General features: G+C 46.9%; 2 protein-coding genes across 2 annotated transcripts in view; both read right to left on the reverse strand.

The window, feature by feature from the left end:
* Positions 1-794: 794 nt before the first annotated feature.
* gbx2 (gastrulation brain homeobox 2) lies at positions 795-3,033 on the reverse strand. The gene is made up of 2 exons (XM_041201516.1): positions 2,511-3,033; positions 795-1,327 (listed from the first exon to the last, which is right to left on the reverse strand). The coding sequence occupies exons 1-2, from the start codon at positions 3,031-3,033 to the stop codon at positions 795-797; spliced, it is 1,056 nt and encodes a 351-aa protein (XP_041057450.1).
* Positions 3,034-13,846: 10,813 nt separating this feature from the next.
* The window catches only part of asb18 (ankyrin repeat and SOCS box containing 18), a 38,811-nt gene continuing 29,220 nt past the window's right edge, over positions 13,847-23,437 (reverse strand). The window contains exons 3-5 of the mRNA XM_041200283.1: positions 20,253-20,757; positions 16,712-16,825; positions 13,847-14,937 (exon numbers count right to left, since the gene is read on the reverse strand). Coding sequence (XP_041056217.1) covers positions 14,752-14,937; positions 16,712-16,825; positions 20,253-20,757 — 805 coding nt within the window. The 3' untranslated portion in view covers positions 13,847-14,751. The remainder of the gene's footprint in view (positions 14,938-16,711; positions 16,826-20,252; positions 20,758-23,437) is intronic.

Raw genomic sequence — 23,437 nt, forward strand, 5'->3', positions numbered from 1 at the left:
CTCCCTACCCACCCCCCCCCCCCCCAAAAAAAAATGTACTTTAAACCTTTAACTGTAGTAAGGACGAAAAAACTTGGCAGGAGCTGGAGTGAATTATTTATGGAACTGTGGCCCGGGTTTATTCACCAACTCATTCCTTTCCGTACTTCTTTGGAGGAGAATTTTCATCCGTTATAAGAAATGTGCCCTACTTTCTTCCCCAAACAGACAATGTAAAATAAATTAACACCATTGGGGTTTTATATATATATATATATAGCCACATTCCCCTCCCGGTTTAAAACAGGAACCGCAATTTGAAAAGTAAATTACGCCAGGAAAAAGTAATATATATATTAAAAAAAATCTATCAGAATGGCAGTGTCTGCGGGTACATTTTTCTCTTTTTTTAAAAAAAAGATATTAAATAGCAATACTTTACGGAATTTACCTTCTGACATATGATGGTACAATGCAAAGTGGTCAAATACCAATGTAAGAGATGAGTTAAATGTGAGCGTTAGTATCGAGGTCCCTTTTCGCTCCGGGAATGTAAAAGTTCGTGCAATTCTCACTGTACAGGTTTAGTTCCACAAAACAGTCAAAATACTGTATATAGCTGATGCATTTTTTTCTCAGTACTTATATACAAACAAGTATAATTATTTATTTATAATAAATAGGAGTCTGTTCATTGGCAAGTCTTCGTTTTTCGCTCAAAAAAGATTTTTTTGTCCTTTATGTGTATGCGTGTGTTATTTTTAAAGTGTTCAGAAGCAGTGTTTTTTTTTGTTAATTGTCTTTTTCTCTTTCTTTTAAGGTCTCGGCTGCTCCAGTTGCTGATGCTGACTTCTGATGGCAAATCTGCTGACGTGCACAGGGATGGGCACGACAATCTTGGGATTTCTGGACGGTTCCCCAGATTTGGAGTTGGCGTTACCCGCTTTCACCCGCTTCCACTTGGCCCTCCTGTTCTGGAACCAGATCTTCACCTGGACTTCGCTCAGCTTGAGGGAGTGAGCGATCTGGGACCGCTCGGTCAGCGACAGGTACTTCTTACAGTGAAACTCCTTCTCCAGTTCCAGCAGCTGTTCGCTTGTGAAAGCCGTCCTCCTCCTCCGGTTCTTGCCCCCCGTCGCCGTGTTGGTTGGGTTGGTGGTGTTTGTGTGTCCACCCTCTTCTAACCCCGGGCACGGCTCCTCTCCCTTGTGAACCGCCGGCGCTGTAATGTTCTCATCCGAACTGTAATCGAGGTCACTGTCCATGGAAAAACTCTCCTCTTTACTCTTAGAATCATCGTCCCCCTTCAAATCTTCCTTTCCTTGGCTCCTACTGGAGGTGACAGCACCTGGAGAGAGGGGGAGATGAAAAGAAAGAGAGAGAGAGAGAGAGAAAGGATAACAGAATTTTAAATCCAAAACGAATCGATGATACATTCCCCTAATTAGATTACAACTAATTATTTAAAAAATAATTCTTTCTGGAGTTCAGAACATTCTGTTTTGTTATTCATCACTTTCACTTATTCGTTCGCCGAATTTAAATGAGCTATTTGTGATGAATTTTTAAATTTATTGGAATTAGTTAATAAAGACAGGTTGTTAAAATGGTTCAAAATGAATTTTCAGTATGGGGGCAATTCGCGCACACACACCCAAACACACACACATACACACATTCCCTATTCGTAATTCATGTTTAAAATGGTTCAAAATGAATTTTCAGTATGAGGGCAACTGACAGACACACACATACATGCACACACATAGACACAGGTATACTGCACACACACAAACACACATTCCTTATTAGCAATTCAAGTGTAAAATGGTTCAAAATGAATTTTCAGTATTGGGGCAACCGATACACACACACATACATACACATTCCCTGTTTGCAATTCAAGTGTAAAATGGTTCAAAATGAATTTTTGGTATGGGGGCAACTGACACACATACACATACATACACACATTCATACACAGGCACATAAATACACACACACATTCCCTATTTGCAACTCATGTTTAAAATAGTTCGAAATGAATTTTCAGTATGGAGGGAACTGACACCCGCACAAACACATCCCCGATGAGCAATTCATGTGTTAAATAAAGATCCGATCAGTAAGATCCTCAAAGGGTCTTATTTCCATTTGTGTTGGCAGGTAGCTAGCTGGGAGACAGTTTTGTGTTGCCGTTCGCTCTCGAGAGGTTCTACTGCAGCGGCTTCTGACTGTAGTTGCCCTCAAACTCAGCGTTCGTCAGCCGCGCATAACAATGTGGAACTTTTTCCCAAAGATGTTATGGTGATTTCGGCAACTTGAGAGGGTTGCCTGCTGGTTTTGTCATGCAAGCGCTTGGTACTTTTTTTAAAAATTTAAAAATAAAGAAAACGAGAAACTCTGCAGCCGGGCTGCGCTGAATTGCGCCTTTGATCTTCTTATTAATAGATATCGACTGTTGACAACTCTGCGCCCTCAAACATTGCCCGTCGCGCTATGAATGTTGATGTTGGCCACGGCTCACTTACCGATGACTGCGTGCACCGCCTCAGACACTGGGAATGAAACGGCCGAGCTGTCCTTGCACAGAAACGCCTTGGCTTCCTCGCCCTCCTGCTGCACGCCGCCTTCAGCCTTGTCCAGGGTGACCAGGGCCTGCATGAACTTCCTGGCCGGCTCCTGGTGCTGGGAGGACGGGAAGCTCCGGCTGCCTTCCCCCGTGCCCGGCAGCGTGGCCATAAGAGTGGTGACCGCCATCCCCTGGCCCAGGCTGGTGCAGAAGCCGTTGGAGAGGGAGCCGGCGAGGTTGCTCACTTGGTGGTGGTGCTGTGGGGGTGGCACGGCGTGCAGGCTGTGCTGGAGAGATGCCTGGGGGAGGGCAGGTGGGGGCAGCACCACCGGCCTGTAGGGCATGAACATAGGGTAGCCGGTGTAGACGAAGTGCCCAGTGCTGGGCTGGGGGCTGGTCCCTATCAGGGAGTCTATGCTGAAGGCAGTGCTGGTTCCCAGTGGTCGCTGCATCACAGTCAATGGGCTGAAGTCGGCAAACATACAAAGCGAAAGGGCTTGAGACAGTGACAGTGCGGGCACCGACAGGACAGGGGAGAGACAGTTGCAGTGCTCAAGATGCAGGACTCAACTCAGTTCCCCGATGGTGTGAGGCTCCGATTTACCCTGGATAACAACAACATCGCTCTCCGGATCCGGGCGGGGGTGGGGGTGGGGGGTGGGGTGGGGTGGGGGGGGTGGGTGGGGAGGAGAGGGGGGGAATGAGGGAGGGGAGGAGGAGGGAGGATGAGGAGGGGGTGTGGGGCGGGGAGGGGGGGGGTCTCCTGCAAGTGCCGAGTGTGGAATAGGCTCTGGTGCTGAGGTGTTTCCCAGCCAAAGGCTCCTACATGCAGCAGCTTCAAATTACGCTCGTCTTTCTCTCATTCACATTTTCTTCAAACTTGCAACCTTCCCTCGGTCACGTGGCCCTGCCTTCTCCCCGTTGATTGGCCCTGTTGGAGGGAAGGGGCTCCTCTGATCTCTGCTTGGCCCCTCCCACCTAAGCACCCTACCCGCACCTTGTACTCTAGGATTCTCCCCCAATTTCACTCCCACACACTCTTCACTCCCTGGGACATTAATCATTGCTTCCGTCACAGAAAGTGCAAACATTTCTCTCAATTAGCGACAGTGAAGGAACGGCGATATATTTTCAAGTCGGGATGGTGTGTGGCTTGGAGGGGAACTTGCAGGCGGTGGTGTTCCCATCTATCTGCTGCCCTTGTCATTCTAGATGGTAGTGGTCAGGGGTTTAGAATTTGCTCCATCAGAAAGATACAGTACATAGCAGGAGGCCACAAATACATCTGCAAAACGCTGCTGGGAATCTGAAACAAGAACAAAAAGAGCTGGAAAAACTCAACAGGCCAGGCAGCACCTGTGGAGAGAGAAACAGTTAATGTTTCAGGTCGATGTCTGTGCCAGTTCTCTGAATAAGCTGCCCAATTAGCCTCATTCATTCCCCTATGGCTCTGCCAGTATTTCCCTTTCAAACACGTCTATATATATATATGTACACATAAATGGGTAGATGATTGCATAGCAATAATATCACTGGACTACTAATCTAGCGATGTGGACTAGTGGGAAACGGGTTCAAATCCCACCATGGCAACTGGTGTAATGTAAGTTCAATTTATGTTTAAAAATGTAACTGAAAGCTACTGTCGGTAATGGTGACCATCAAACTATCATCAAATGTCATAAAAACCCATCTGGTTCATGAATGCCCTTTCGGGAATGAAATCTGCTTTCCTTACCTGGTCTGACCTACATGTGACTCCAGACCTACAGTAATACGGTTGATGTTTAACAGCTCTCAAGGGCAATTAGGGATGGGTAACAAATGGTGTCCTCACCAGCGACGCCCACATCCCATGAGTGAAAGGAAGTATTATATACGTTGTGTGTCCTGTATATTGCTCATATACTATGAGTAATTTTTTATAGGATGACACATTGTTCCTTAGTAAACAATGATATCTGGCCTATCCTTAATGCTGCAATACAGAACAAACTTCTAACAATCTTTAACAAATGCCTTAGTGGGATTATGTCATGTTAAAGGGAGAAGGGAGGCGAAGAGCATGGCGGGAGTTGTAGTTCAAACACACATGCGCACCAGTCTTTGGAGGCCCCCAAACAACAACAACTCCCACCATGCCCCGGGAGGGAGGCGCCTGCGGCTCAAGTTACTGGGAGGGTCACTCACGGATCCGGGTCTGGCACAAGAGGCAACTCTTTCGACACAGATGCAATTGTTTCAGCAACAAATAATGACAAAATAATGCCATCTAAATAGTCCTTATTGATCAAGGGTTTATTAATGCATGAAATATGCACCACAGAAACAAACTGGGAGCTCAGAAATGGTGCATGACTGGCAGCTGAGCTTTTGAGTTCAATGGACAATGATCATAAATCGCTGCTTAATTAATGGGCACCATTGATCAAGCAGTCCTCGGGAGCTGAACCTGTGTGACGGACAGCTTCCAAATCTCTGGATCACTCCATTAACTTCCCGACCCAGGAAGGAATGGGGTGGGGGCTCGGGGGCGCTGTGGCGGTGCCAATCCCTCGTGTTTAACTTGTCCCAAGTACATGTCAATAACTAGAAGGTCTCACAATCTGTCAGATCGGCGGCAACCCAGAGGGATGTCCTTCATTTCGGCACTAACCACGCCCCCACCCCCACACCCCTCCCCCCGCTCCCCCCACCCCCCCTCGCCCCCACCAAACCCCCGAAACTGCAGCAAAAGAGCAGCTGGACTCGGGGTTGCGCGCGTTTGCCATGGTTTCGCTGCCAGGTCTGATGCTGTAAGGCAGAGTTCCTGGCTTGTTCCTGCGTCTATTCACAGACTGGATGCCGTGAGTTTTATCACATGGGGGGAAAATAATGTGCTGGAATGGCCTTATTTAAGGGGGGAAGGCGAACTATTACCATTGAGGCTGATTCAGTCAGGGCTGGGAGAGAAGAATCGCCCCAGTGTCCGGGATATTGGGATGACAAAGAGCTTGTTGTGCATAGTTTGGGTTTCAGACGCACTAATTTGCGAGACGCGGGCCACTGAAGGACTGAGTTAAACTTTTATTCATTGCATTTTTTAACTGAAGGACAGAATAGGCTCCATGTGGTTCCAAGTCAGCCCCTGGCTAGCTTTGAAATCACTGCCCAGCAATTATGTAAACGAGTTATTCACTAACATGATGGCATTAAATCGATGTGGGCTGCTCTTTTCTCTGCGAATCTCTCGTGAGGCTCCCAAAGCAAATGCAACACCATGTACTTTCCTGAGCTGAAAAGCCAAAACAGAACAAAAAAAATCCCCACAGAAATTGTAGAATGAACGTTTTGGGAATCATTCAAGAAGGTTTACACGATTTAATCCAGAATGAAGGATGTTAAAACGAGCGAAAGCCATGTCTCGAAGCAAATGAGGGAAGAATGCGTGTGTGTGAGAGAGAGAAAGCTTCTATGAGAGGGAAAAAAATTGTGGGAGGAAGGAAAGTCTGTGAGAGATAGAGAGAACAAGTATGTCGGAGAGAGAGTAAAGACTTTTTAAAGTGAATTAGGGCGGAGAAGGAAGGAAGGAGAGAATAGAGAATTAAAAAGGACAGAGAGGAGGGTGAATGAAAATAGAGAATAAAGAGATAGAGGGAAGGAGAGTGAGAATAGAGAATAAAAGAGGATAGAGAGAGGGAAGGAGAGTGGGAATAAAAGAGGATAGAGAAGGAAGGACAGTGAGAACAGAAAAAAGGATTCAGAGGGAAGGAGAGTGAATAGAAAATAAAAGAGATTTGAGAGAGGGAATGAGTGAGAATAGAGAATAAAAGAAGATAGAGAGAAGGAAGGAGAGTGAGAATAGAGGATATAAGGATTGAAAGAGGGTAGGGGAGTGAGAATCGAGAATAAAAGAGAATAGAGAGAAGGAAGGAGAGTGAGAATAGAGAATAAAAGAGGATAGAGAGGGGGAAGGAGAGTGAGAATAAAAGAGGATAGAGAGAAGGAAGGAGAGTGAGAATAGAGGATATAAGAATTGAAAGAGGGTAGGGGAGTGAGAATCGAGAAAACGAGAGGGTTTGCAATGGGAGGAGAGTATATGGGAATGCAGGGAGAAATGTGAGAAAGTAGAGATTTGAAAAAAAATTAGAGAGAAGGTAGGAGTGTAACAGAGAAAGGAGGGAGCGGAGAATTGAAAAGAGAGGGAATGTGGAATCACATGAAAGAGAGAAAGTCAACTCCTTTCCTCCGAGAATCTCCCAGGTCCGCTGATTTGGAGGGAAAATGTCATTCTAATGAGAACGGGCCCTCAGCCCTTTGGGGAATGAAATTCGATACGATTTCCTATATTCCCAGAAATGCTGGACGTAATTAAGAAATTTCAAAAATTCCGTCCGGATTGCTGCTTCCAACCTTGCTATTTAAGGAATTTCCCAGAACCGGGGCTGTGAGTAAACACCGACTGCGGTTTAACGACCGAATTGCCAGACCCAACCTCAAATGTAAACGGGTCACCACTCCTGGAGGGGACTTGGCAGCAGCCGAGAGCAAAGGGGCCTTGGAAATTAGTAGATATTCTTCAAAAACGAAAATATCCGGACTGTTTATTCCTTGGAAGCGGCGATCGTTAAATAACGAAAGAGACTTTAAGAAATAAAAGATCAAGAGTGACTCCAGCCTGTTGGGATCGCCCCAGACCGCCTAGTTTCTGTTGATGCAGCGGGTGTGAATCTGGTACAAGCCCCTAATGACAGGGGTGGAGTCACTCGGTAATTCAGATCACGGAGTAATCAGTCAGAATGGGTAAAACGGAGCTGTCAATGTGTGGGATTCAGGGAGTTGACAGAGTTCTTATGGCGTCTCATTATTTTGTCACTAACCATTCTTACAAGTGCTATTTTGAGACAGCTCAGTCTCTCTCTCTCTCTCTCTCCCCTCTCCCCGTTTTTGGGGGGATTCTTTCATCCACAATCTTTTCTTTTTATCACTCCGCACCCCGGGCCCTGGATGAATTTGTGTTCGGAGTAGTCACAAGTTTTGCTCCTTTGTGTGTGTATGTGTGTGTTTGTGTGTGTGTGTGTGTGTGTGTGTTGTGTGTGAATGACCCCTTTGTTCTGAACATACTATTCTGAATGAATGTGCTTTAACGGTACATCTTCATTAACTCCACGGAGCCGCTGTCTCGCACTGTAAACCTGTCCCAGACTCCTTCCTGAACCGATAAAAAGAAATCCGCACTCGGGAGGACCGTACGGCGCAAGGAGGAGGCCACTCGGCCCATCCTGTCTGTGGTGGCACTTTGAAAAAAAACTATCCAATTCGCCCCACGCTCCTGCCCGCTCCCCAGAGCCTTGCTCAGAGCCCTTTTCCAAGTAGGTATCCAATTCCCCTTTGAGATTTACCATTGAATCTGCTTCCAAATGCCGTTTCAGGCGGTGCATACCTCGCTGTGTGAGAATTCTCACCTCTAGTGTCTTTACTAATGAGTGAATGAATAATTCCCCGCACCTCCCCCCCTCCCCTTCTCCCCCTCCCCTCCTCTCTCTCCTTCCCGCTCTCCCCTCACCTCCCCAATTGTGTTTCTAACTAGAAAGGGTCGCGATCGCATGTTGGACGTGGCCTAAGCGACGGCCAGAGAGACTGGCCGCTGAAGGTGGGCGCTGGGTTTGAATGAGGGAAAATTTGCGGGTGACTTTGATGTGACCTGTTCGATACTCACCGGTGCGATATTACACCTGCAGTTGGACACGGGAGAACCGGCGGATTCCTGGGTGGAGCTCTGAAAGGAGGGAGGCAGGTTAATAAAAAGTAAATTAAGAATTTGCCGCGCTAAAGTGGCTTTCAGTGTGATCAAAGACAGCGAGAATCTCGCACGGCCCTCCCTGTGTGTTTACCAATGCCCCCTGTGCAGGTCTGTGCAGGTTTGCCTCAAACTGGACGCTGTCGGTTTTGTCGACCTGATAGTTTGAAGTTTGGATGAATTTGTTAAGGGGCAGCCCGAGGAGCAGCCCATATCCAAATGGAGCCAAACTCCGAGCCAGTGAGAGAACTCACCAATGGATCGGGTTCATGGGGTGGGGGGGGGGGGGGGGGGGGTATCTGCGGACTGGGAGGATTGAACTGATCAAACGGATTTGGCGGAGAGATTGGCACAATGAAATAAGCGGTAAACTACTAAATGTGGTGGGCAGAGGGGAGGTGAGAGAGTGTCCTTACAGCTTTTACTAGGCTTATGGGGAAGGGTCGGCCCTGCTGTGGGTGGATGGACAGGGTATGTCTGAGGTAGAAAGAAAGCAGCCGCCGCAAAAGCTATGGATGTACCACCCCGCTGGCCGCACGCCCTTTCATGTTTCCTTTGAAGCCTTTAAACCTGGGGGTTTGCAATTGTGGGTTTACCTTTATCTAATTCTATTCTTCTGAAAGATCAGAGATATGCAAATCAGGCAAACAGCTGTAAAAGGGACAATTACCAGGTTACAGGGCCAAGGATCCGGAGATGGTGGGGGGGGGGAGACTCAGAGACACCCCCCCCAAAAAAAAACACATTTAAGATACAATTAAGTCAATAATTTGTTGCACACCAATCGAATCCCACTCCATTTATCTCCCTGCCCTTAAACCAAACGTGAGGTTTTACTGAAACCGCCCACAAGCCTGATATTTTATTGGACAGAATACAGAAACCAGGGCCATCGACCCCGGCAGCAGACCCTCTCTTTTTTTTTTAAAAAAAGAACCTTTAAACGGCGGTTGTGAGGTGGAATTTAATATAAAATGCCCCTCGTTTAAGAATATCGAGTTTTCATAACACCAGAAACACGGCGGCTCTGTAACAAAAACGAAGCTGTTGGAATCACGACTCCGGATGAAGCCAATGTGAGTCCCACACCTGGGGACAGGTGTTATGAACAGATGTGATGTCCGCACCTAGCGCGTTTGTGGATGCTCCCAGCATTTCAGCCAGCGAGAATTCCTCATTTTAATTTAAGGCTACGGTTCCCACTCACCGCCTTTCAAATCCGTTGGGAACGCACGGCGGTAACTTTAGCGTTACTCACAACCAACATTTGCAATCAACGAGAGGGATTTGTTCATTTTGAAAAACAATCCCATGTAACATTGGTTGTTAAAAGAAAAAAAATTCCCAGAGCTATCAAAGTGTGAGCATGAAAGTACCGCAGAGTTGTCAGACGCGATGGTGAATTCAACACGTTTTAAGCACCGCTCCTGTTTCGCGGTGAATATTTGATGTTAAATTTGTGCACTATCCCACATCCACACACATTGTGTGGGTGGATGTTCGATGGATCAGCCTCCAGTGGAGCTGGGTTTTGAGATATATGGACAGTGGTTATGTGTAGAAACACAACGGCCGAATTAACAATTCCCAGCAGCTCCCACCTCAAACCTCTCAGAGTGAGGAGCGATAGATTTACTAGGGTCATTTAGGGCTGAGATAAGGAGGAATTTCTTCCCTCAGGGTTTGGTGAATCTTTGGAATTCTCTACCCCAGAGGGCTGTGGAAATTAAGTCATGTTCAAGACTGGGATCGGTGGATTTCTACATATTAAATATCAAGGGATAGGGGGGAGGGAAGTGCAGTGGTTGAAGTAGAAGATCAGTCATGATCCCATTGGATGGCGAAGCGGGCTCGAAGGGCTGAATGGCCTTCTCCTGCTCCTATTTCTTCCCAGCTGTTCCATCTTCCGCCCTAATTCTGGCAAGTTGAACACTCCCTCTTCACCCCGCCCCCCACCCCTGCACATGTTGAACCTTTTTGACGCCGGTCGTGTTTCGTAAGGCGGGTCAACCGTCCCTCACCCACCCCCCCCTCCCTCCCAACCCCAGTCACCCCCTCCCAGCCCCAGTCACCCCCTCCCAGCCCCAGTCACCCCCTCCCAACCCCAGTCACCCCCTCCCAGCCCCAGTCACCCCCTCCCAGCCCCAGTCACCCCCAACCCCAGTCACCCCCAACCCCAGTCACCCCCTCCCAGCCCCAGTCACCCCCTCCCAGCCCCAGTCACCCCCAACCCCAGTCACCCCCTCCCAACCCCAGTCACCCCCTCCCAGCCCCAGTCACCCCCAACCCCAGTCACCCCCTCCCAACCCCAGTCACCCCCTCCCAGCCCCAGTCACCCCCTCCCAACCCCAGTCACCCCCTCCCATCCCCAGTCACCCCCTCCCAACCCCAGTCACCCCCTCCCAGCCCCAGTCACCCCCTCCCAGCCCCAGTCACCCCCTCCCATCCCCAGTCACCCCCTCCCAACCCCAGTCACCCCCTCCCATCCCCAGTCACCCCCTCCCAACCCCAGTCACCCCCTCCCATCCCCAGTCACCCCCTCCCATCCCCAGTCACCCCCTCCCATCCCCAGTCACACACCCTCCACCCCGCCCCCCATCCCAGCCCCGGTCACTCAGAGTCACCTGTTACTTGTAGGGATGCCGAATTAATCTGTAAGGAACACACCGAGCGGCGCAGTGTTCCGCCCTGCTGTCTGAGTGAGCACTTCGGCACATTAAGAAGCCCATTTTCAAACCTTCCACGTTGCTAATCTGCACCTCAAAGTGAACGCTTTGCTCCCAGGCCCTTCCCAAGATTTATAATCGGGCAGCTTTTCTCAATAGGTGGTGGTGGTGGGGGGTGGCTGCCTCCGTGTTAACCGAGTGGTGGTGGCTCTCTGCCGGACAAAAATCACACTTCCTAATCGGCGATATATTGTTAAAGGACCAACAAACGTGACTTCAAAGGGCAGCAACCCGTGTTTTATTTCTCTCCGTGTCTTTGCTGAGTTTGGCCAGAGCGTCGCCGCCCGGGTCACAATCCCTGTACCCCCACCACCCCCACTGTGAGCAGGGGAAACAGGACAATTAGCGGCGAGTGAAGCCTCATGATATTTAAAGCTGGAGGGAAAATGAAACCTTTTGGCGGGACAGGCTAGCGAGTATCGAAAATACAACGACCATTTGCTCAGGACCGAGGAGCAATTGAAGGTTTAAACGGGATGATGTTTTTATTTGTTAAGGGAGGTGGGGGGGTTGCCTGGGTGACAGGGGGACACACAACCTGGCTTTGAGCCTGTGCAGACTGACCCGGTTCCCGCTGAGTGAACCCTCTCATTTAAGGGAGAGTTTGAGGCTGGGGGGTGGGGGGCTAGAATATGTATTTCCTGGTTCCCCCCCACTCCTTCCCCCCTTTTTTTGAAAAGAAAAGGAAATGATTTAGTATTTAATATACAGTCTTTCCTTTCACATTCCCTGCGAGGTGAGTTCACGTTTCTCCCCGTTGGCCCTGGCTTTCGTTCACTTCCAGAACAAGGTGTCCCATCGGCTCTAGAGTTGGCAAGACACGTGGAGTGGGTCCTAGTGTCTCTCACCCTGCGACCTCCACCCTCTCCTCTCGCTGTTCCGGTTGTGTCAGACGCGGAATTAATTCAAATTCTAAAGCTGTGCAAAGTGCAAACTCCCAAGTTGGGCATTACCTTTTTAAAAGCTGTGGTAGCATCAGCCTAAGACATTTTAAACGTAGTGTTATTCAATTAGATATGACGGATTGAAACACATAGACTCGATATATTACTATGAAATGAGTCATGGGTCATTTAAAAAGTGAATTTAATCGCACAGTCATTAGACAAATAGTATACCAGACACTTCTGAAATTGTAAATCATTATCCCAAACGCATCAATATAGGAACTGGAGTCTTAATGATTTATGATAACATTAGAAAATGTTCAAGGAGAATATGCTTTTTTTCCCCATCAAAAATTCTCTCAAAATATTTGCTATTTTCTGCATTCGGTGGAATGCCACGCATTTATATTAATGCTAATGCATTTTAAATTGACAAAGTGTTTTGCTTCTTACTTGGCGCGTTAAACATTATTAGAAAGACGAGATGGCGCGGGTAAAACAGAATTACTTTTTTTGATACGAAACTGTCCGTCGATTCGTATCATTATCCTTACCAACCCCCTTGCCAATTAAAGACGTGCTCTTGTTAATGTTTCATGTTTCCCGAAGATTAATTTGCCCGGCTCGTTTTGGAAAGTTGTGGTCCAGCAGGAATCCTTTTTTTCCCCCCAAAAGTGGTCTGTTCGAAATCATATAAGGGGGGGGGGGGGGCGGGGGGAGGAAATAAACATTAAAGGGGCAAAGTTTTGTCAGTTGGGGTAAACGAGTGTGCGGAGGGAACGCGATTTCCCTGAACCGTCCGAACGCTCATTTAATACCGAGAGGAGCTGGAGGAGGGACTTTTCACCCAGTTTAGAATCGCTCGCCCCCCACCCCTTACACTGAGGGGCGCGGTTCTCCCTCATGGACTCTGCCTCGTGTATATATTGTACGCGAAGAGTCACAACACCTGCGCTTCAACGCACGTTCAGAGTTTATGCAGACTGGGGATTGGAATTCGACCCGTTAGCTTTTCTCTCACTGACAGATTTTTTTTTTACAAAAATTGTGATCCCCCCCCCCCCTCCCTCACTGGTTCAGGTTTGAATTACACAGCGAGCACCTCATGTTAGTGACAAAAACAACAAAAAAAAATATGCTGGAAAAACTCAGCAGGTCTGACAGCTGAGCAGATGCTGAGTTTTTCCAGCATTTTTTGTTTTTGTTTTTTGTTTCAGATTCCCAGCATCCGCAGTATTTTACCTTTACCTTTATCTCATATTAGTCAGCCGTGTCTGTGAGGGAGGGGGAGCAAAGAGGCACACACACACACACACACACTCACCACCCGGCCAAAACCTGTAGCTAATCCAAACCACTATCCTTTATGTCCATTACTTAACAGTGCTATAACCACATTGTATACATGGTACAAATATCTATATTTTTCATATCTGTATAACGAATATGCTGCCTAGTCAATCGGTTCTTCAAAGATCTAGTGAAATTTGTTTCAATTAAGTGTTTACATGATTTTAAGTGTCCTAGGTTTAAATGCACAGCCTGAAAACTGTCACAGGCCATTGCAATATGACAGGAATGGAGGAAATCTGTCTTTTTTTTTAACGTTGTGAAAAATCTTTGATCGCACCCAAATGCCAGTCTGCATTCACTGTCCTGCACTTTTCAAGGGTCATCTGGCAGCAACCCTAACTCCTGTAACTTCATTGCCCTCTGCAGGGCTGACAGTGCAAGGCACGGATACCGCGGAGGGGACATTCGAACGGCATAGCTTGGTCACTGGAGGATCCCGAGCAGCTCATTGCAATACGACAAAATTATAATCGGGCAGGTTTTCCCTTTGGTTAGGAAGAACAATGAAATATTCAGCAGAAATGAGACAAATATACATGGAGACAAAATGTACTTTCCCCCTTATATTTACCAAGGCAACACATGGGTTGAAAATCTCAGTGTTTGTGATCACACATTCTACACTTATATTGCAAATTGGAAATTAATTTCAATACAGATGTTTTGACAGTTCCTAACCACATGCTACACACATGCATAAGACTTTGCATAAAATACATATATTATACATGCTCCCAAACATGTCACTACATCACTGTGAGATTTGGCATGGCACATTCATGTTTGCTAAAGTAACATGTGCTGAGGTTAGAACATATTCGGCTTTCCACTTGAATGGGAAGTTGTGTCACTTGAGTGACCACATCAAACCCTCCCCCGCCAGCCACAGCAGACGAGTTGAACACCCAGAGAACAGCTTCTTCCAAATCAACTTGAATAGTACTTTAACCTCAGTTTCAGGGAAAACATTCACTGTGATTTCTCCTTACAGCCATACTAATTGATTTCTATTGCTGAGCCACTATATTAGTGCTCCTGGTGCTGTATTGGAGGATGGGGTTACATGACACACATCTACTTGAACTGGATGCCGCAGTATTTCCAGCAGGAATGAAACTGATCCCAGGCAAGAGATTCCAACTTCAGGATGGTTATGGGTCAGGCTGGGGAGGGGGGGGGGGGATGACAATTGGGGGGCAAAAATCAGATTTGTCAAAACCACAGAAACCTTGGGATGGGCCCACTGATAATGATTGCACCATTAGAAATATTCTGACCACCATACCCTTCCCGCTGACCTGTCTTCCATTAAGTCAAAGATATATTCAACCTGTCCTCCTATATTCACCCTTTTAGTCCAAGTTCCAATGTTGGAGACTCCAGATGGTCCTTTATGTTGTTTGCATTTGGTGTGTTTTGCAGTGAAAGGGATGAGGGGACAATGAGAACGAAGGATTAATATACCAGGCCTTCTGGCTCCAGGAGTAGGTATCCACACAAGCATTTTGGAATTGGCAGCCTGGGGATGAGGGTGTGGCATTGGTTGCCAAACAGCTTCCTGGCAGCAAACCGGCACAGGTGTTGCAAGGAGCGAGGACTGCTGGCCAGAGCAAAGAGTGACTCATAGAATGGCTGGTGAAGCTAAGGACAGAGAAAAGAAACACCAGCAGAGTTAGTATTCGCTCTCACATCCTTAGAGAATGGAAATCATCATTCGGCCTATCACACGTCCCAGCAAACCTGACTTACGTTCACTTCAAATGGGATACATTAGACACACAGAATGTTGGATAGTTATTGAAGGGCTTCAGGGATGTTTTTGGGTGTTTCACTTTCAGGAGCAGGCAGGAACAGCCTGCCTTAAGACCCTTCTCCATTTCACCATATTTGATATGGCACCAATAATAGATTTCACGATGGTAAAGTCAGATTGTACGTGAAACAGGAAGGCAGTGTAACTGACTAGCACACGGTGTTTCGACTTGCAGGGCTTAAGTTGGCTTCTAGTCCAGGCCAGTGAATAAAAACTGCCCTACTCTGTTGACACTTAAGATCGTGTGTGAGATGAATGCAGGCAGCTTTAATACAGTGTCTCAGTGCGAGTCCCAAGACAATGCAGCCCTCATACAGAGCTTGTCTGGCCCGACTGTCTTCTCCTTTTCCATGGCTATGTTAATGCCCGGGTGTACCTGGAGAGGGAGCACTTGGTGCCCACTGGCACGTTTGAGGCCTTACATGACCAGTGGGCACCGCAGGGGCTGGAGTGCATCATCAGCCCCCGAAACAACAGTTTAATTTAATTATATAAGTTCCCTTTAAAGTTTTGCCTGTCATTAGAGTCCCCCTTTAAGGGGCTGCCAATTTAATTAACTAGTAAATTTGTTAATTAGCCTCCTTCATTTCAATGGTATGCTCAAAAGAGTAAAGGGCAACCTGCAATTCTGTTCCTTTGCATCCATCCAGTTCAAGGTGGGCACTTGGAGGTAAAAAGCCTGAAAGGGTTTTGAACCGTGAGAAGGGGAAAAAATGCATTCTGGTGCAACAGCAAAATAAAAATGGCTAGGATTGCTCATAAAGGGAATTTAGGAAACTGCCTTGGGGTGGGAGGGGGCTGGGTAGGGGGGAAGTAGAGGAAGAAGAAGTTTACAGCAATATGTGAGCAGACTGTCCTTGTCCTTGGGGTAAAGTGCACAGAAGGGGGGAGAGCCTCGATTAATTAATTGGTTCATTAAACATCTATAGGAGCTGGGGCAATAAGAGGTCATCCTCAAGAACTGGAGTGCAAAAGAGGAAAAAGACCGGGCCAGTTTAGGTGACTCTGCTGGTGGGTAAGTTTCTGAAGTCCATTATTTGGAACGAGATTAAATCTGTGCCGGAGATACATGGATAAGTTATGGATGGCTTTCGTGAGGAGGCTGAGAGGTGAACTTGAGGGGTTTCAAATGAATATGGTCAATGTAGCGAAGCCGCTTCCACTGGTAGGAGAGTCTGCAACTAGAGGCAAGTAAATATCAAGATAATCACTAATAAATGCAATGGGAAATTCAGGGGAAACCTCTTTATTCAGAGCATGGTGAGAATATGAAATTCAATGCCTCCAGGAGTAGTGGAGGTGAATAGCATTTGAGCAGAAGATCAATAACCAACACATGGGGGAGAAAGGGATAGAAGGATATGCTGATGGGCTGAAAGGAAGCTTGTAAGCACAACCACAGAGAAAGGTGAGACCAAATGGTCAGTTTCTGTACTGTAACTTCTATGCACGTAACTAGCATACATTTGTAAAAGGTAAGTTGGGCAGTCCCTTGAGAGAGCTGTTGCAGGAACAATGGGCAGAATGGCCTCCCTCTGTGCTGTAAAATTCCATGATTTTTTTTCACTAGGACCAGTTGGGGAGCTCTGCATGAGTTGGTACCTGAAATAACTCCTCTGGGACTTCCTCCATCCATTTCTCGGTGACTTGGATTTGTTGATATGAATTGAACAAGACTTCGATGGTCTTGGGAGAGGCAGCACAACTCTTTATCACCTAGGAAGGAAGCAAGCTCTTGAAAGTGGTTTGTGGAACCTTAAAGCCACAGATTCATCAATTTCTTGTTTAAACTTGGATAATTGCAGACATTATTCATAACTCTCTAACCCAGGGGATATGGGACAGGGCATTGTGCTATACTAAGCCGCTCTGATTTCCACCCCTCCCTCTTCTAACTATGCTTCCTGGGTTCCACTGGCATCAGTCACAGTTCAATGCCTTGCCCTGGCAGTTATTCCTTGTATGTGAACTGAGCCAGAGAATATTGATGATTTAACTGTGGCAGATAATATCACAGGGCCTGATCTCATCCTTGCCCAAAGGAGCCCTTGAGTCAGAAAGTTGGAGGTTCAAATCCCTATCTAAAGAACTTGGGTACATAATCCAGGTTGACATTCCCAGTGCAGCACCAAGGGAGTGCTGCACTGTTGGAGCTGCTGCCTATTGGGTGCAATGTTAAACAGAGGCAATATTTCGGAGAAGATCAATGAAATTCTCCCCCGTGTCCTGGCTGATGTTCATCCCACAACCAGTGTAAGTAAAAAACAGATTATCTGATCACAATCACATTGCTGTTTGTGGGAGCTTGCTCTGTGCAAATTGGCTGCTGCATTTCCAGCGTTACAACAGTGATTACACTTCAGGAGTACTTTCGGATGCCCTGAGGTTGCGCATTAGAAATGCAGCTCTTTCTTACTTTTATTATCCAGACATGGGACTGGGTTTTGACAGGATTGCCGGGCTCCCGACATTGGGACCACTTCTGGTCCCGGTCCCACTGGAGGCTGGAGTGTGGGGCGCGTCAGCATTTCTCGGGAGGTAACCAATTACTGGGCCGCCTCCACGATGTCTGTCCAATTACAGATGGCGGGCACAATCAGGAGGTGGGAACTGGTGGCGGTGGGCCCTGTTTAAAGGGCACTCGAGCCTGGGAGTGTCAGCGCTGAGGGAGCAGTCTTTCAGTACATTAACACGGGAGCCGATCGAGGTAGGGCACTGCCGTGGTTCAGCGACACCTCCCTGGGGGTCATAGCGAGGGCCAGGAGGGAAGTTCTTTTTTTCCCGTGGAGTCACAGGAGACAGCCGGCCAGGCAAACTGAGGAGGCACGGCCGGAGGTCGCTGGAGAGGGCGGTACCTCTGCCTCCCTCTGCACCAGGCTACTGTCTGTGTTGCCGGGTACATTGCTCCTCATCACTGCTCCGGCCTAGTGCTGAGTAGGTGGCTCCACCCCTCAATACAGCCACAATCACCAGCTCCTTAATTGCAGAAATACCCTGGCACCTTATTATGACCAATAAGCTTAAGCACAGGCCCAATTACCCCCTCTCTTTTGGCGTCCCCAGTAAAGCAGCTCGGTTTCTTCAGTCGCACGTCTTTCACCATTCATGGTTCCTCTTTGCCTCTTCTCCGTCTTTTAACCAAAATGTTCAACGTCTGATGCTTCACTCATGTCCTCCCACAGTCACAGCGACCTCATCAGCTTGGACGCAGCTCTCTCTCCCTCTAGTGATCCCTCGAAGCGAGGGGGGCACTTGCCATGGTGTACAGCCTGTGGCAAGAACATGCCTGTGGAGCCTTTTAACTTAGGGAAGTTGCGGTGCTGCAGCCACCACACGGTTTTGGCTCTCCTGCTCTTACCGCCGGACATGGGCATATCAGAAGGATTTAAAGGCTGATAATCAACCTGTTTGGCCACGTTATGAATGCACCTTCCATGGACCATCAAGTCCCCGAGTGGGACTTGAACCTGGAGTTTCTGGCACAGAGGTAGGGCCACTACCCACTGTGCCTCACCACCTCCTGGACGAGGCTTTGACACAGTGTGGGGCACATGCAGCATTGGGGAAATTCCCGATGTGTGAAAGTTTGGCCACTCCATTGCATTAATAATGAGCTTAATTGATGCCCCACCCTTCCTGGTGGGCAGCCCTCTTCCCTGAGATGCCGCCTCTGGAAAAATCGTACACAGGGGGTAACGCATTGGGAAACTGACATGCTGCGCTCCAGCGCAAGTTTTCAGGCTTGCCCACCTCCTCGCCTGTCACTGCCTCCCCGGCAAATCCAGCCCAGGATCTCAGTGGGCTCGGAACCATGACTGTATTTCTTTGATGTGTATTCCCAGAATTAGCAGTGGCCTATCACTTGAGGAGAGGGGCGAGGGAGGAGGGGGTTGAATGATGCTGAGTAGCTCAGTCTTAGTTGAAGCACTAGTTGAGGCCCTAGCGTCCCTTGTTAGGTAGAAGGAAAGGAGGCCAGGATTATTTCTCCTGGTTGCTCTTCATATTCTGGTCTAGAGCTGGCAGCAGGCCCTGAGCTACCTTGATGAGCCCGAGCTCTCTCACCAATCCTCAACTGGTTACTTTAGTTTGGATGAGGTCTCTTAAGAGAAACTTAAGATGAGTCCCGGCCTTTTTATCCAGGAAGATTGCAGGTGAGCAATGGTATGAGGCTGCTGGTTACCACAGCATGAACCAGTGTGCTTGGGAGTAACAAGGAATAAGAAGAGTTAAACTCAAGCACCGCAGCCTCTTAAAATGGAGGCTTTTCCTTGTAGACTGCCAATAACTGGGCCAAGATATCTAGCTCATTCGTGAAAAGACACAGATAATATCAAAGAGTGAAAAATGTTCTGATTAATCTACAATGCAAGATAATAGAGAGAAGTGTATTGGAAATAAATGTACTGCTGCCTGTATCTAACTCTCACCAAGTCCTGATGATCCATCGCCCCTATGCTTGCTGACCTACATTGACTTCTTGGCCTGGCAATGCCTCAATCTTAAAATTCCCTCCCTTGTTTGCAAATCTCTCATGGCCTTGCCCTTCCCTATCTCTGTAATCTTTTCCAGCCCCTGCAAGCGTCCGAGATCTCCATGCTCCTCTAACTCTGGCCTCTTGAGCATCTTCTATTTGAATTTGCTCCACCATTGGTGGCTATGCTTTTAGTTGCTTGGGTCCTTAGCTCTGGAATTCTCTCCTTAAACTTCCCTGCCTCTCTACCCTGCTTCCCTCCTTTAAGACACTCCTTAAAACCTATCTCTTTGGCCAAGCATTCAGTCATCTGACCTAATATCCCCTAATGCAGACAGATCAGCCATGATCTGATTGAATGGCAGAGGAGGCTCAAGGGGCTGAATGGCCTACTCCTGCTCCTATTTTGTAAACTCATATGCAGTTTGGTGACAAATTTTGTTTGGTATTTTGCCTGAAAAGCGCTTTGGGACATTTTACTATGTTAAAGGCACTTATATAAATTTAAGTTGTTGTTGTGAAGATGCCATGATGAGACAATTATGGGAGAGGCCTTTGATAGGCTAAATTAGCCATTATGCTCATTCTAATTTAAATTTCTATATCATGGCTACCTATTTCTGAGTCGGCTCCTTTGCATGGCTCTCTGGTAAATACCGCGCTGACTGTTACCTTGGGAAAGGCAGCTGGCCACACCCTGCGGGACCCATAGTTGAGCAAGGTTTGGACGGTCCATTGAGGGTTAAGCTCTTCTTTAAAAGGCGCAGTCTGGATCACGTTGGCGAGAGGAGAGCACCCGTTGTAGTCAATGGCATTGACATCCGCATTGTGCCTCAGCAGGAGCTGGACCAGCTGGAGGCTGGCATTCTTGGAAGCCTTGTGGAGTGGACTCCGCTTCTCGTCGTCTACAGAGTTCACATTGGCACCGTACATAATAAGGACCTTGCACACCTGGAGATAGTCCCCCTGGCTCTCCAGTCGCCACGCACTTGCACAGGCGCTGCCCAGCGGTGATTCCAGGTGGACATTCATGACGTTCACAGAGGCCCCGTATCTTAGGTAGAGGTGGACATGATTGTGCAGACCCCGTCTGGCCACTACATGCAAGGGACTCTCCTGATCCTCCTCAGTCAACTGGTTGACATCTGCACGAAACTTCAGCAGCAGTTTCGCACACCTAAATGGAAGGTAGGAAACTGAGAATGGATTACCCTCATATTTCAATATTACCAAGCTCTGGAATTTTCTGCCTAAAATCTCCCACCCCCACCCCCCAACCAAACCTTCCTTACTTTAAGATGCTTCTTAAGACTTACCTTGTTGACCAATTGTTTGGTCACCTATCCTAATGCTTTCTTTCTTGGGATGTGGGGTTCACTGGCAAGGCCAGCATTTGTTGCCCATTCCTAAATTACCCTTGAATTGCCAGATGGCAATTAACCACATTGCTGAGGGTCTGGAGTCACATGGAGGTCAGATCAGCTAAGGAGGGCAGATTTCCTTCCTTAAAGGACATGAGTGAACCAGAAGGGTTTTTACAATAATTGATGACAGTTGCCATGGTCACCATTACTGAGACTAGCTTTCAATTCCAGTTTTTAAAAAAAATTAATTGAACTTAAATTTCACTGGATGCTCTGGTGGGATTTGAACCCAAATCACTACAACATTAGCCTGAGTTTACAGATTATTAGTCCAGTGACATTCCCACTACACCACAATCTCCCTTATGCAGCTCAGTAGCACATTTGTTTGATAACACTCTGTGGGACAGTGATGCTATAGAGATACAAGTTGTTATTATTTATGTTGTATCTAAACTGCACGAATTAACTACAAGCGTCGCATATACTTCCATTGCTTCCATGACTGAGGCAGGTCCAATTTCGAAATTCGGAGTAACGTTGTGGCCTCAGCGATTCACCATATTTATTTATGACCTACGTAATGGGATAGAAAGAGACACAGTGGCATTGTGAATAGTGCAGATGGAAGCATGAAATTACAAAGAGATATGAACAGGTTAAGAGAACGGGAAAAACTGTGGCAAATGAATTTCAATGTTGGCAAGTGTGAGTTCATCCACTTTGGACCTAAAAAGAATAGAACAGGTTACTTTTTAAATGGTGAAAAGTTAGAAAGAGTGGAAGTCCAATCAGACTTGGGGGGTCCAGGGACATAAATCATTAAAATGCCATGAGCAAGTACAGAAAGTAATCAAAAATGAAAATAGAATGCTGGCCTTTATATCAAGAGGACAAGAATACAACAGTGTTGAAGTCATGCTTCAGCTACACAAAGCCCTGGTTAGGCCATACCTGGAGTTATTGTGAGCAAGTCTGGGGATCATGCCTTAGGAAGATTATATAAGTCCTGTAGGGAGTGCAGTGCAGATTTAACTAGAATGATACTTGAACTCCTTGGGTTAAATTGCAAGGAGAGATTGTTTTCATTGGTATTTAAAAGGTTAATGGGTGATTTGGTCAAAGTTTTTAAGTATTAAGGGGTAAAGGTACAGGAGATAGCGAGAAACTATCTCCGCTGGTTGAGGAGTCCAGCGCTGGAGGGCAGAATATAAAAATTACAGCCAGACTTTGCAGGGGTGAAATAAGGAAACACTTTGACAAACTAAGGGTAGTATAAGTTTGGAACTGTCTTCTGCAAACGGCAGTAAATGCCAGATCAATTGATAATTTTAAACCTGAGATCGATAGATTTTTGTTAACCAAAGGATATAGTGCAAAGGTGTGGACCTGGAGTTAGGTCGCAAATTAACCATGACCCCAGTGAGCGGTGGAACAGGTGTGAGGGAATGAATGGCCTCCTCCTGTGTCTATGTTTCTTACAGGGTTTCATCAACTGACATCCTCCTGAGAGCAGATTGGTTGCCTGCCCCTCACCCCATTTCTGATAAAACAGGAAATGGGTGAGTTCAAGGTGGCTGTGTTCCTGTTTCAGATTTTTAACACTTTAAAGTCCCACCCTAGCCAAACTCATTTGTTTTTCTGAGTTAAAATTAACCCCATGATTATACAACTGCACCAGGGATTTTTTGCTATTCACAAACCAGGCAGAGTGGGATTTCTGAAACAAAAACAGAAAATGCTGGAAAAACTCAGCAGGTCTAACAGCATCTGTGGAGAGAAAGACAGAATTAACGTTTTGAGTCCGTACGACTCTTCTTCAGAGTTAAAGAGAAGTAAAAATGTGATGAAATATAAACTGTTTAAGGGGGGTGGAGCAGGTGAAGCTGGATTGAAGGCCAGTGACAGGCGGGGCAAAGGAGAGATTGACAAAGATGTCATGAACAAAAGGACAAAGTGGGTGTTGATGTTAGTGGTGAGGGCTAAAGGAGGTGCTGATGGTGGCATTAAGGTAAGAAAGCAGAATGTGATAATAGCAGAACAAGGGTAATCACTCTGGAAAGAACAACATGAACAAGTGACAGATGGCCCTACCGGGGGTGGGGTGGGGGGAAAAGATCTAAAATTGGGTAAAAGGGGATAAAACAATGAATAAAAATGAAAATAAAAATAAGTGGATAAAAAATAAAAATAAAAAATGAATATTGAAAAAAAGGGGATAAAAAAGGGGTTAAGGATGGAGGTGAGAGTTCATGGTCTGAAGTTGCTGAACTCTGATAAAAGCATAATACCATCAGCACCTCCTTTAACCCTCACCACTACCATTAACATCCCTTTGTCCTTTTGTTCTTGACATCTTTGTCAATCTCTCCTTAGCCCCCATCTATCGCTGGCCTTCTATCCAGCTTCACCTGCTCCAACCCCCTTAAACAGTATCACATTTTCACTTCTCTTTAGCTCTGAAGAAGAGTCATATGGATTCTGTCTTTCTCT

This window comes from Carcharodon carcharias, chromosome 12 (assembly GCF_017639515.1).
Source record: "Carcharodon carcharias isolate sCarCar2 chromosome 12, sCarCar2.pri, whole genome shotgun sequence".
NCBI classification, from domain to species: Eukaryota; Metazoa; Chordata; class Chondrichthyes; order Lamniformes; family Lamnidae; genus Carcharodon; species Carcharodon carcharias.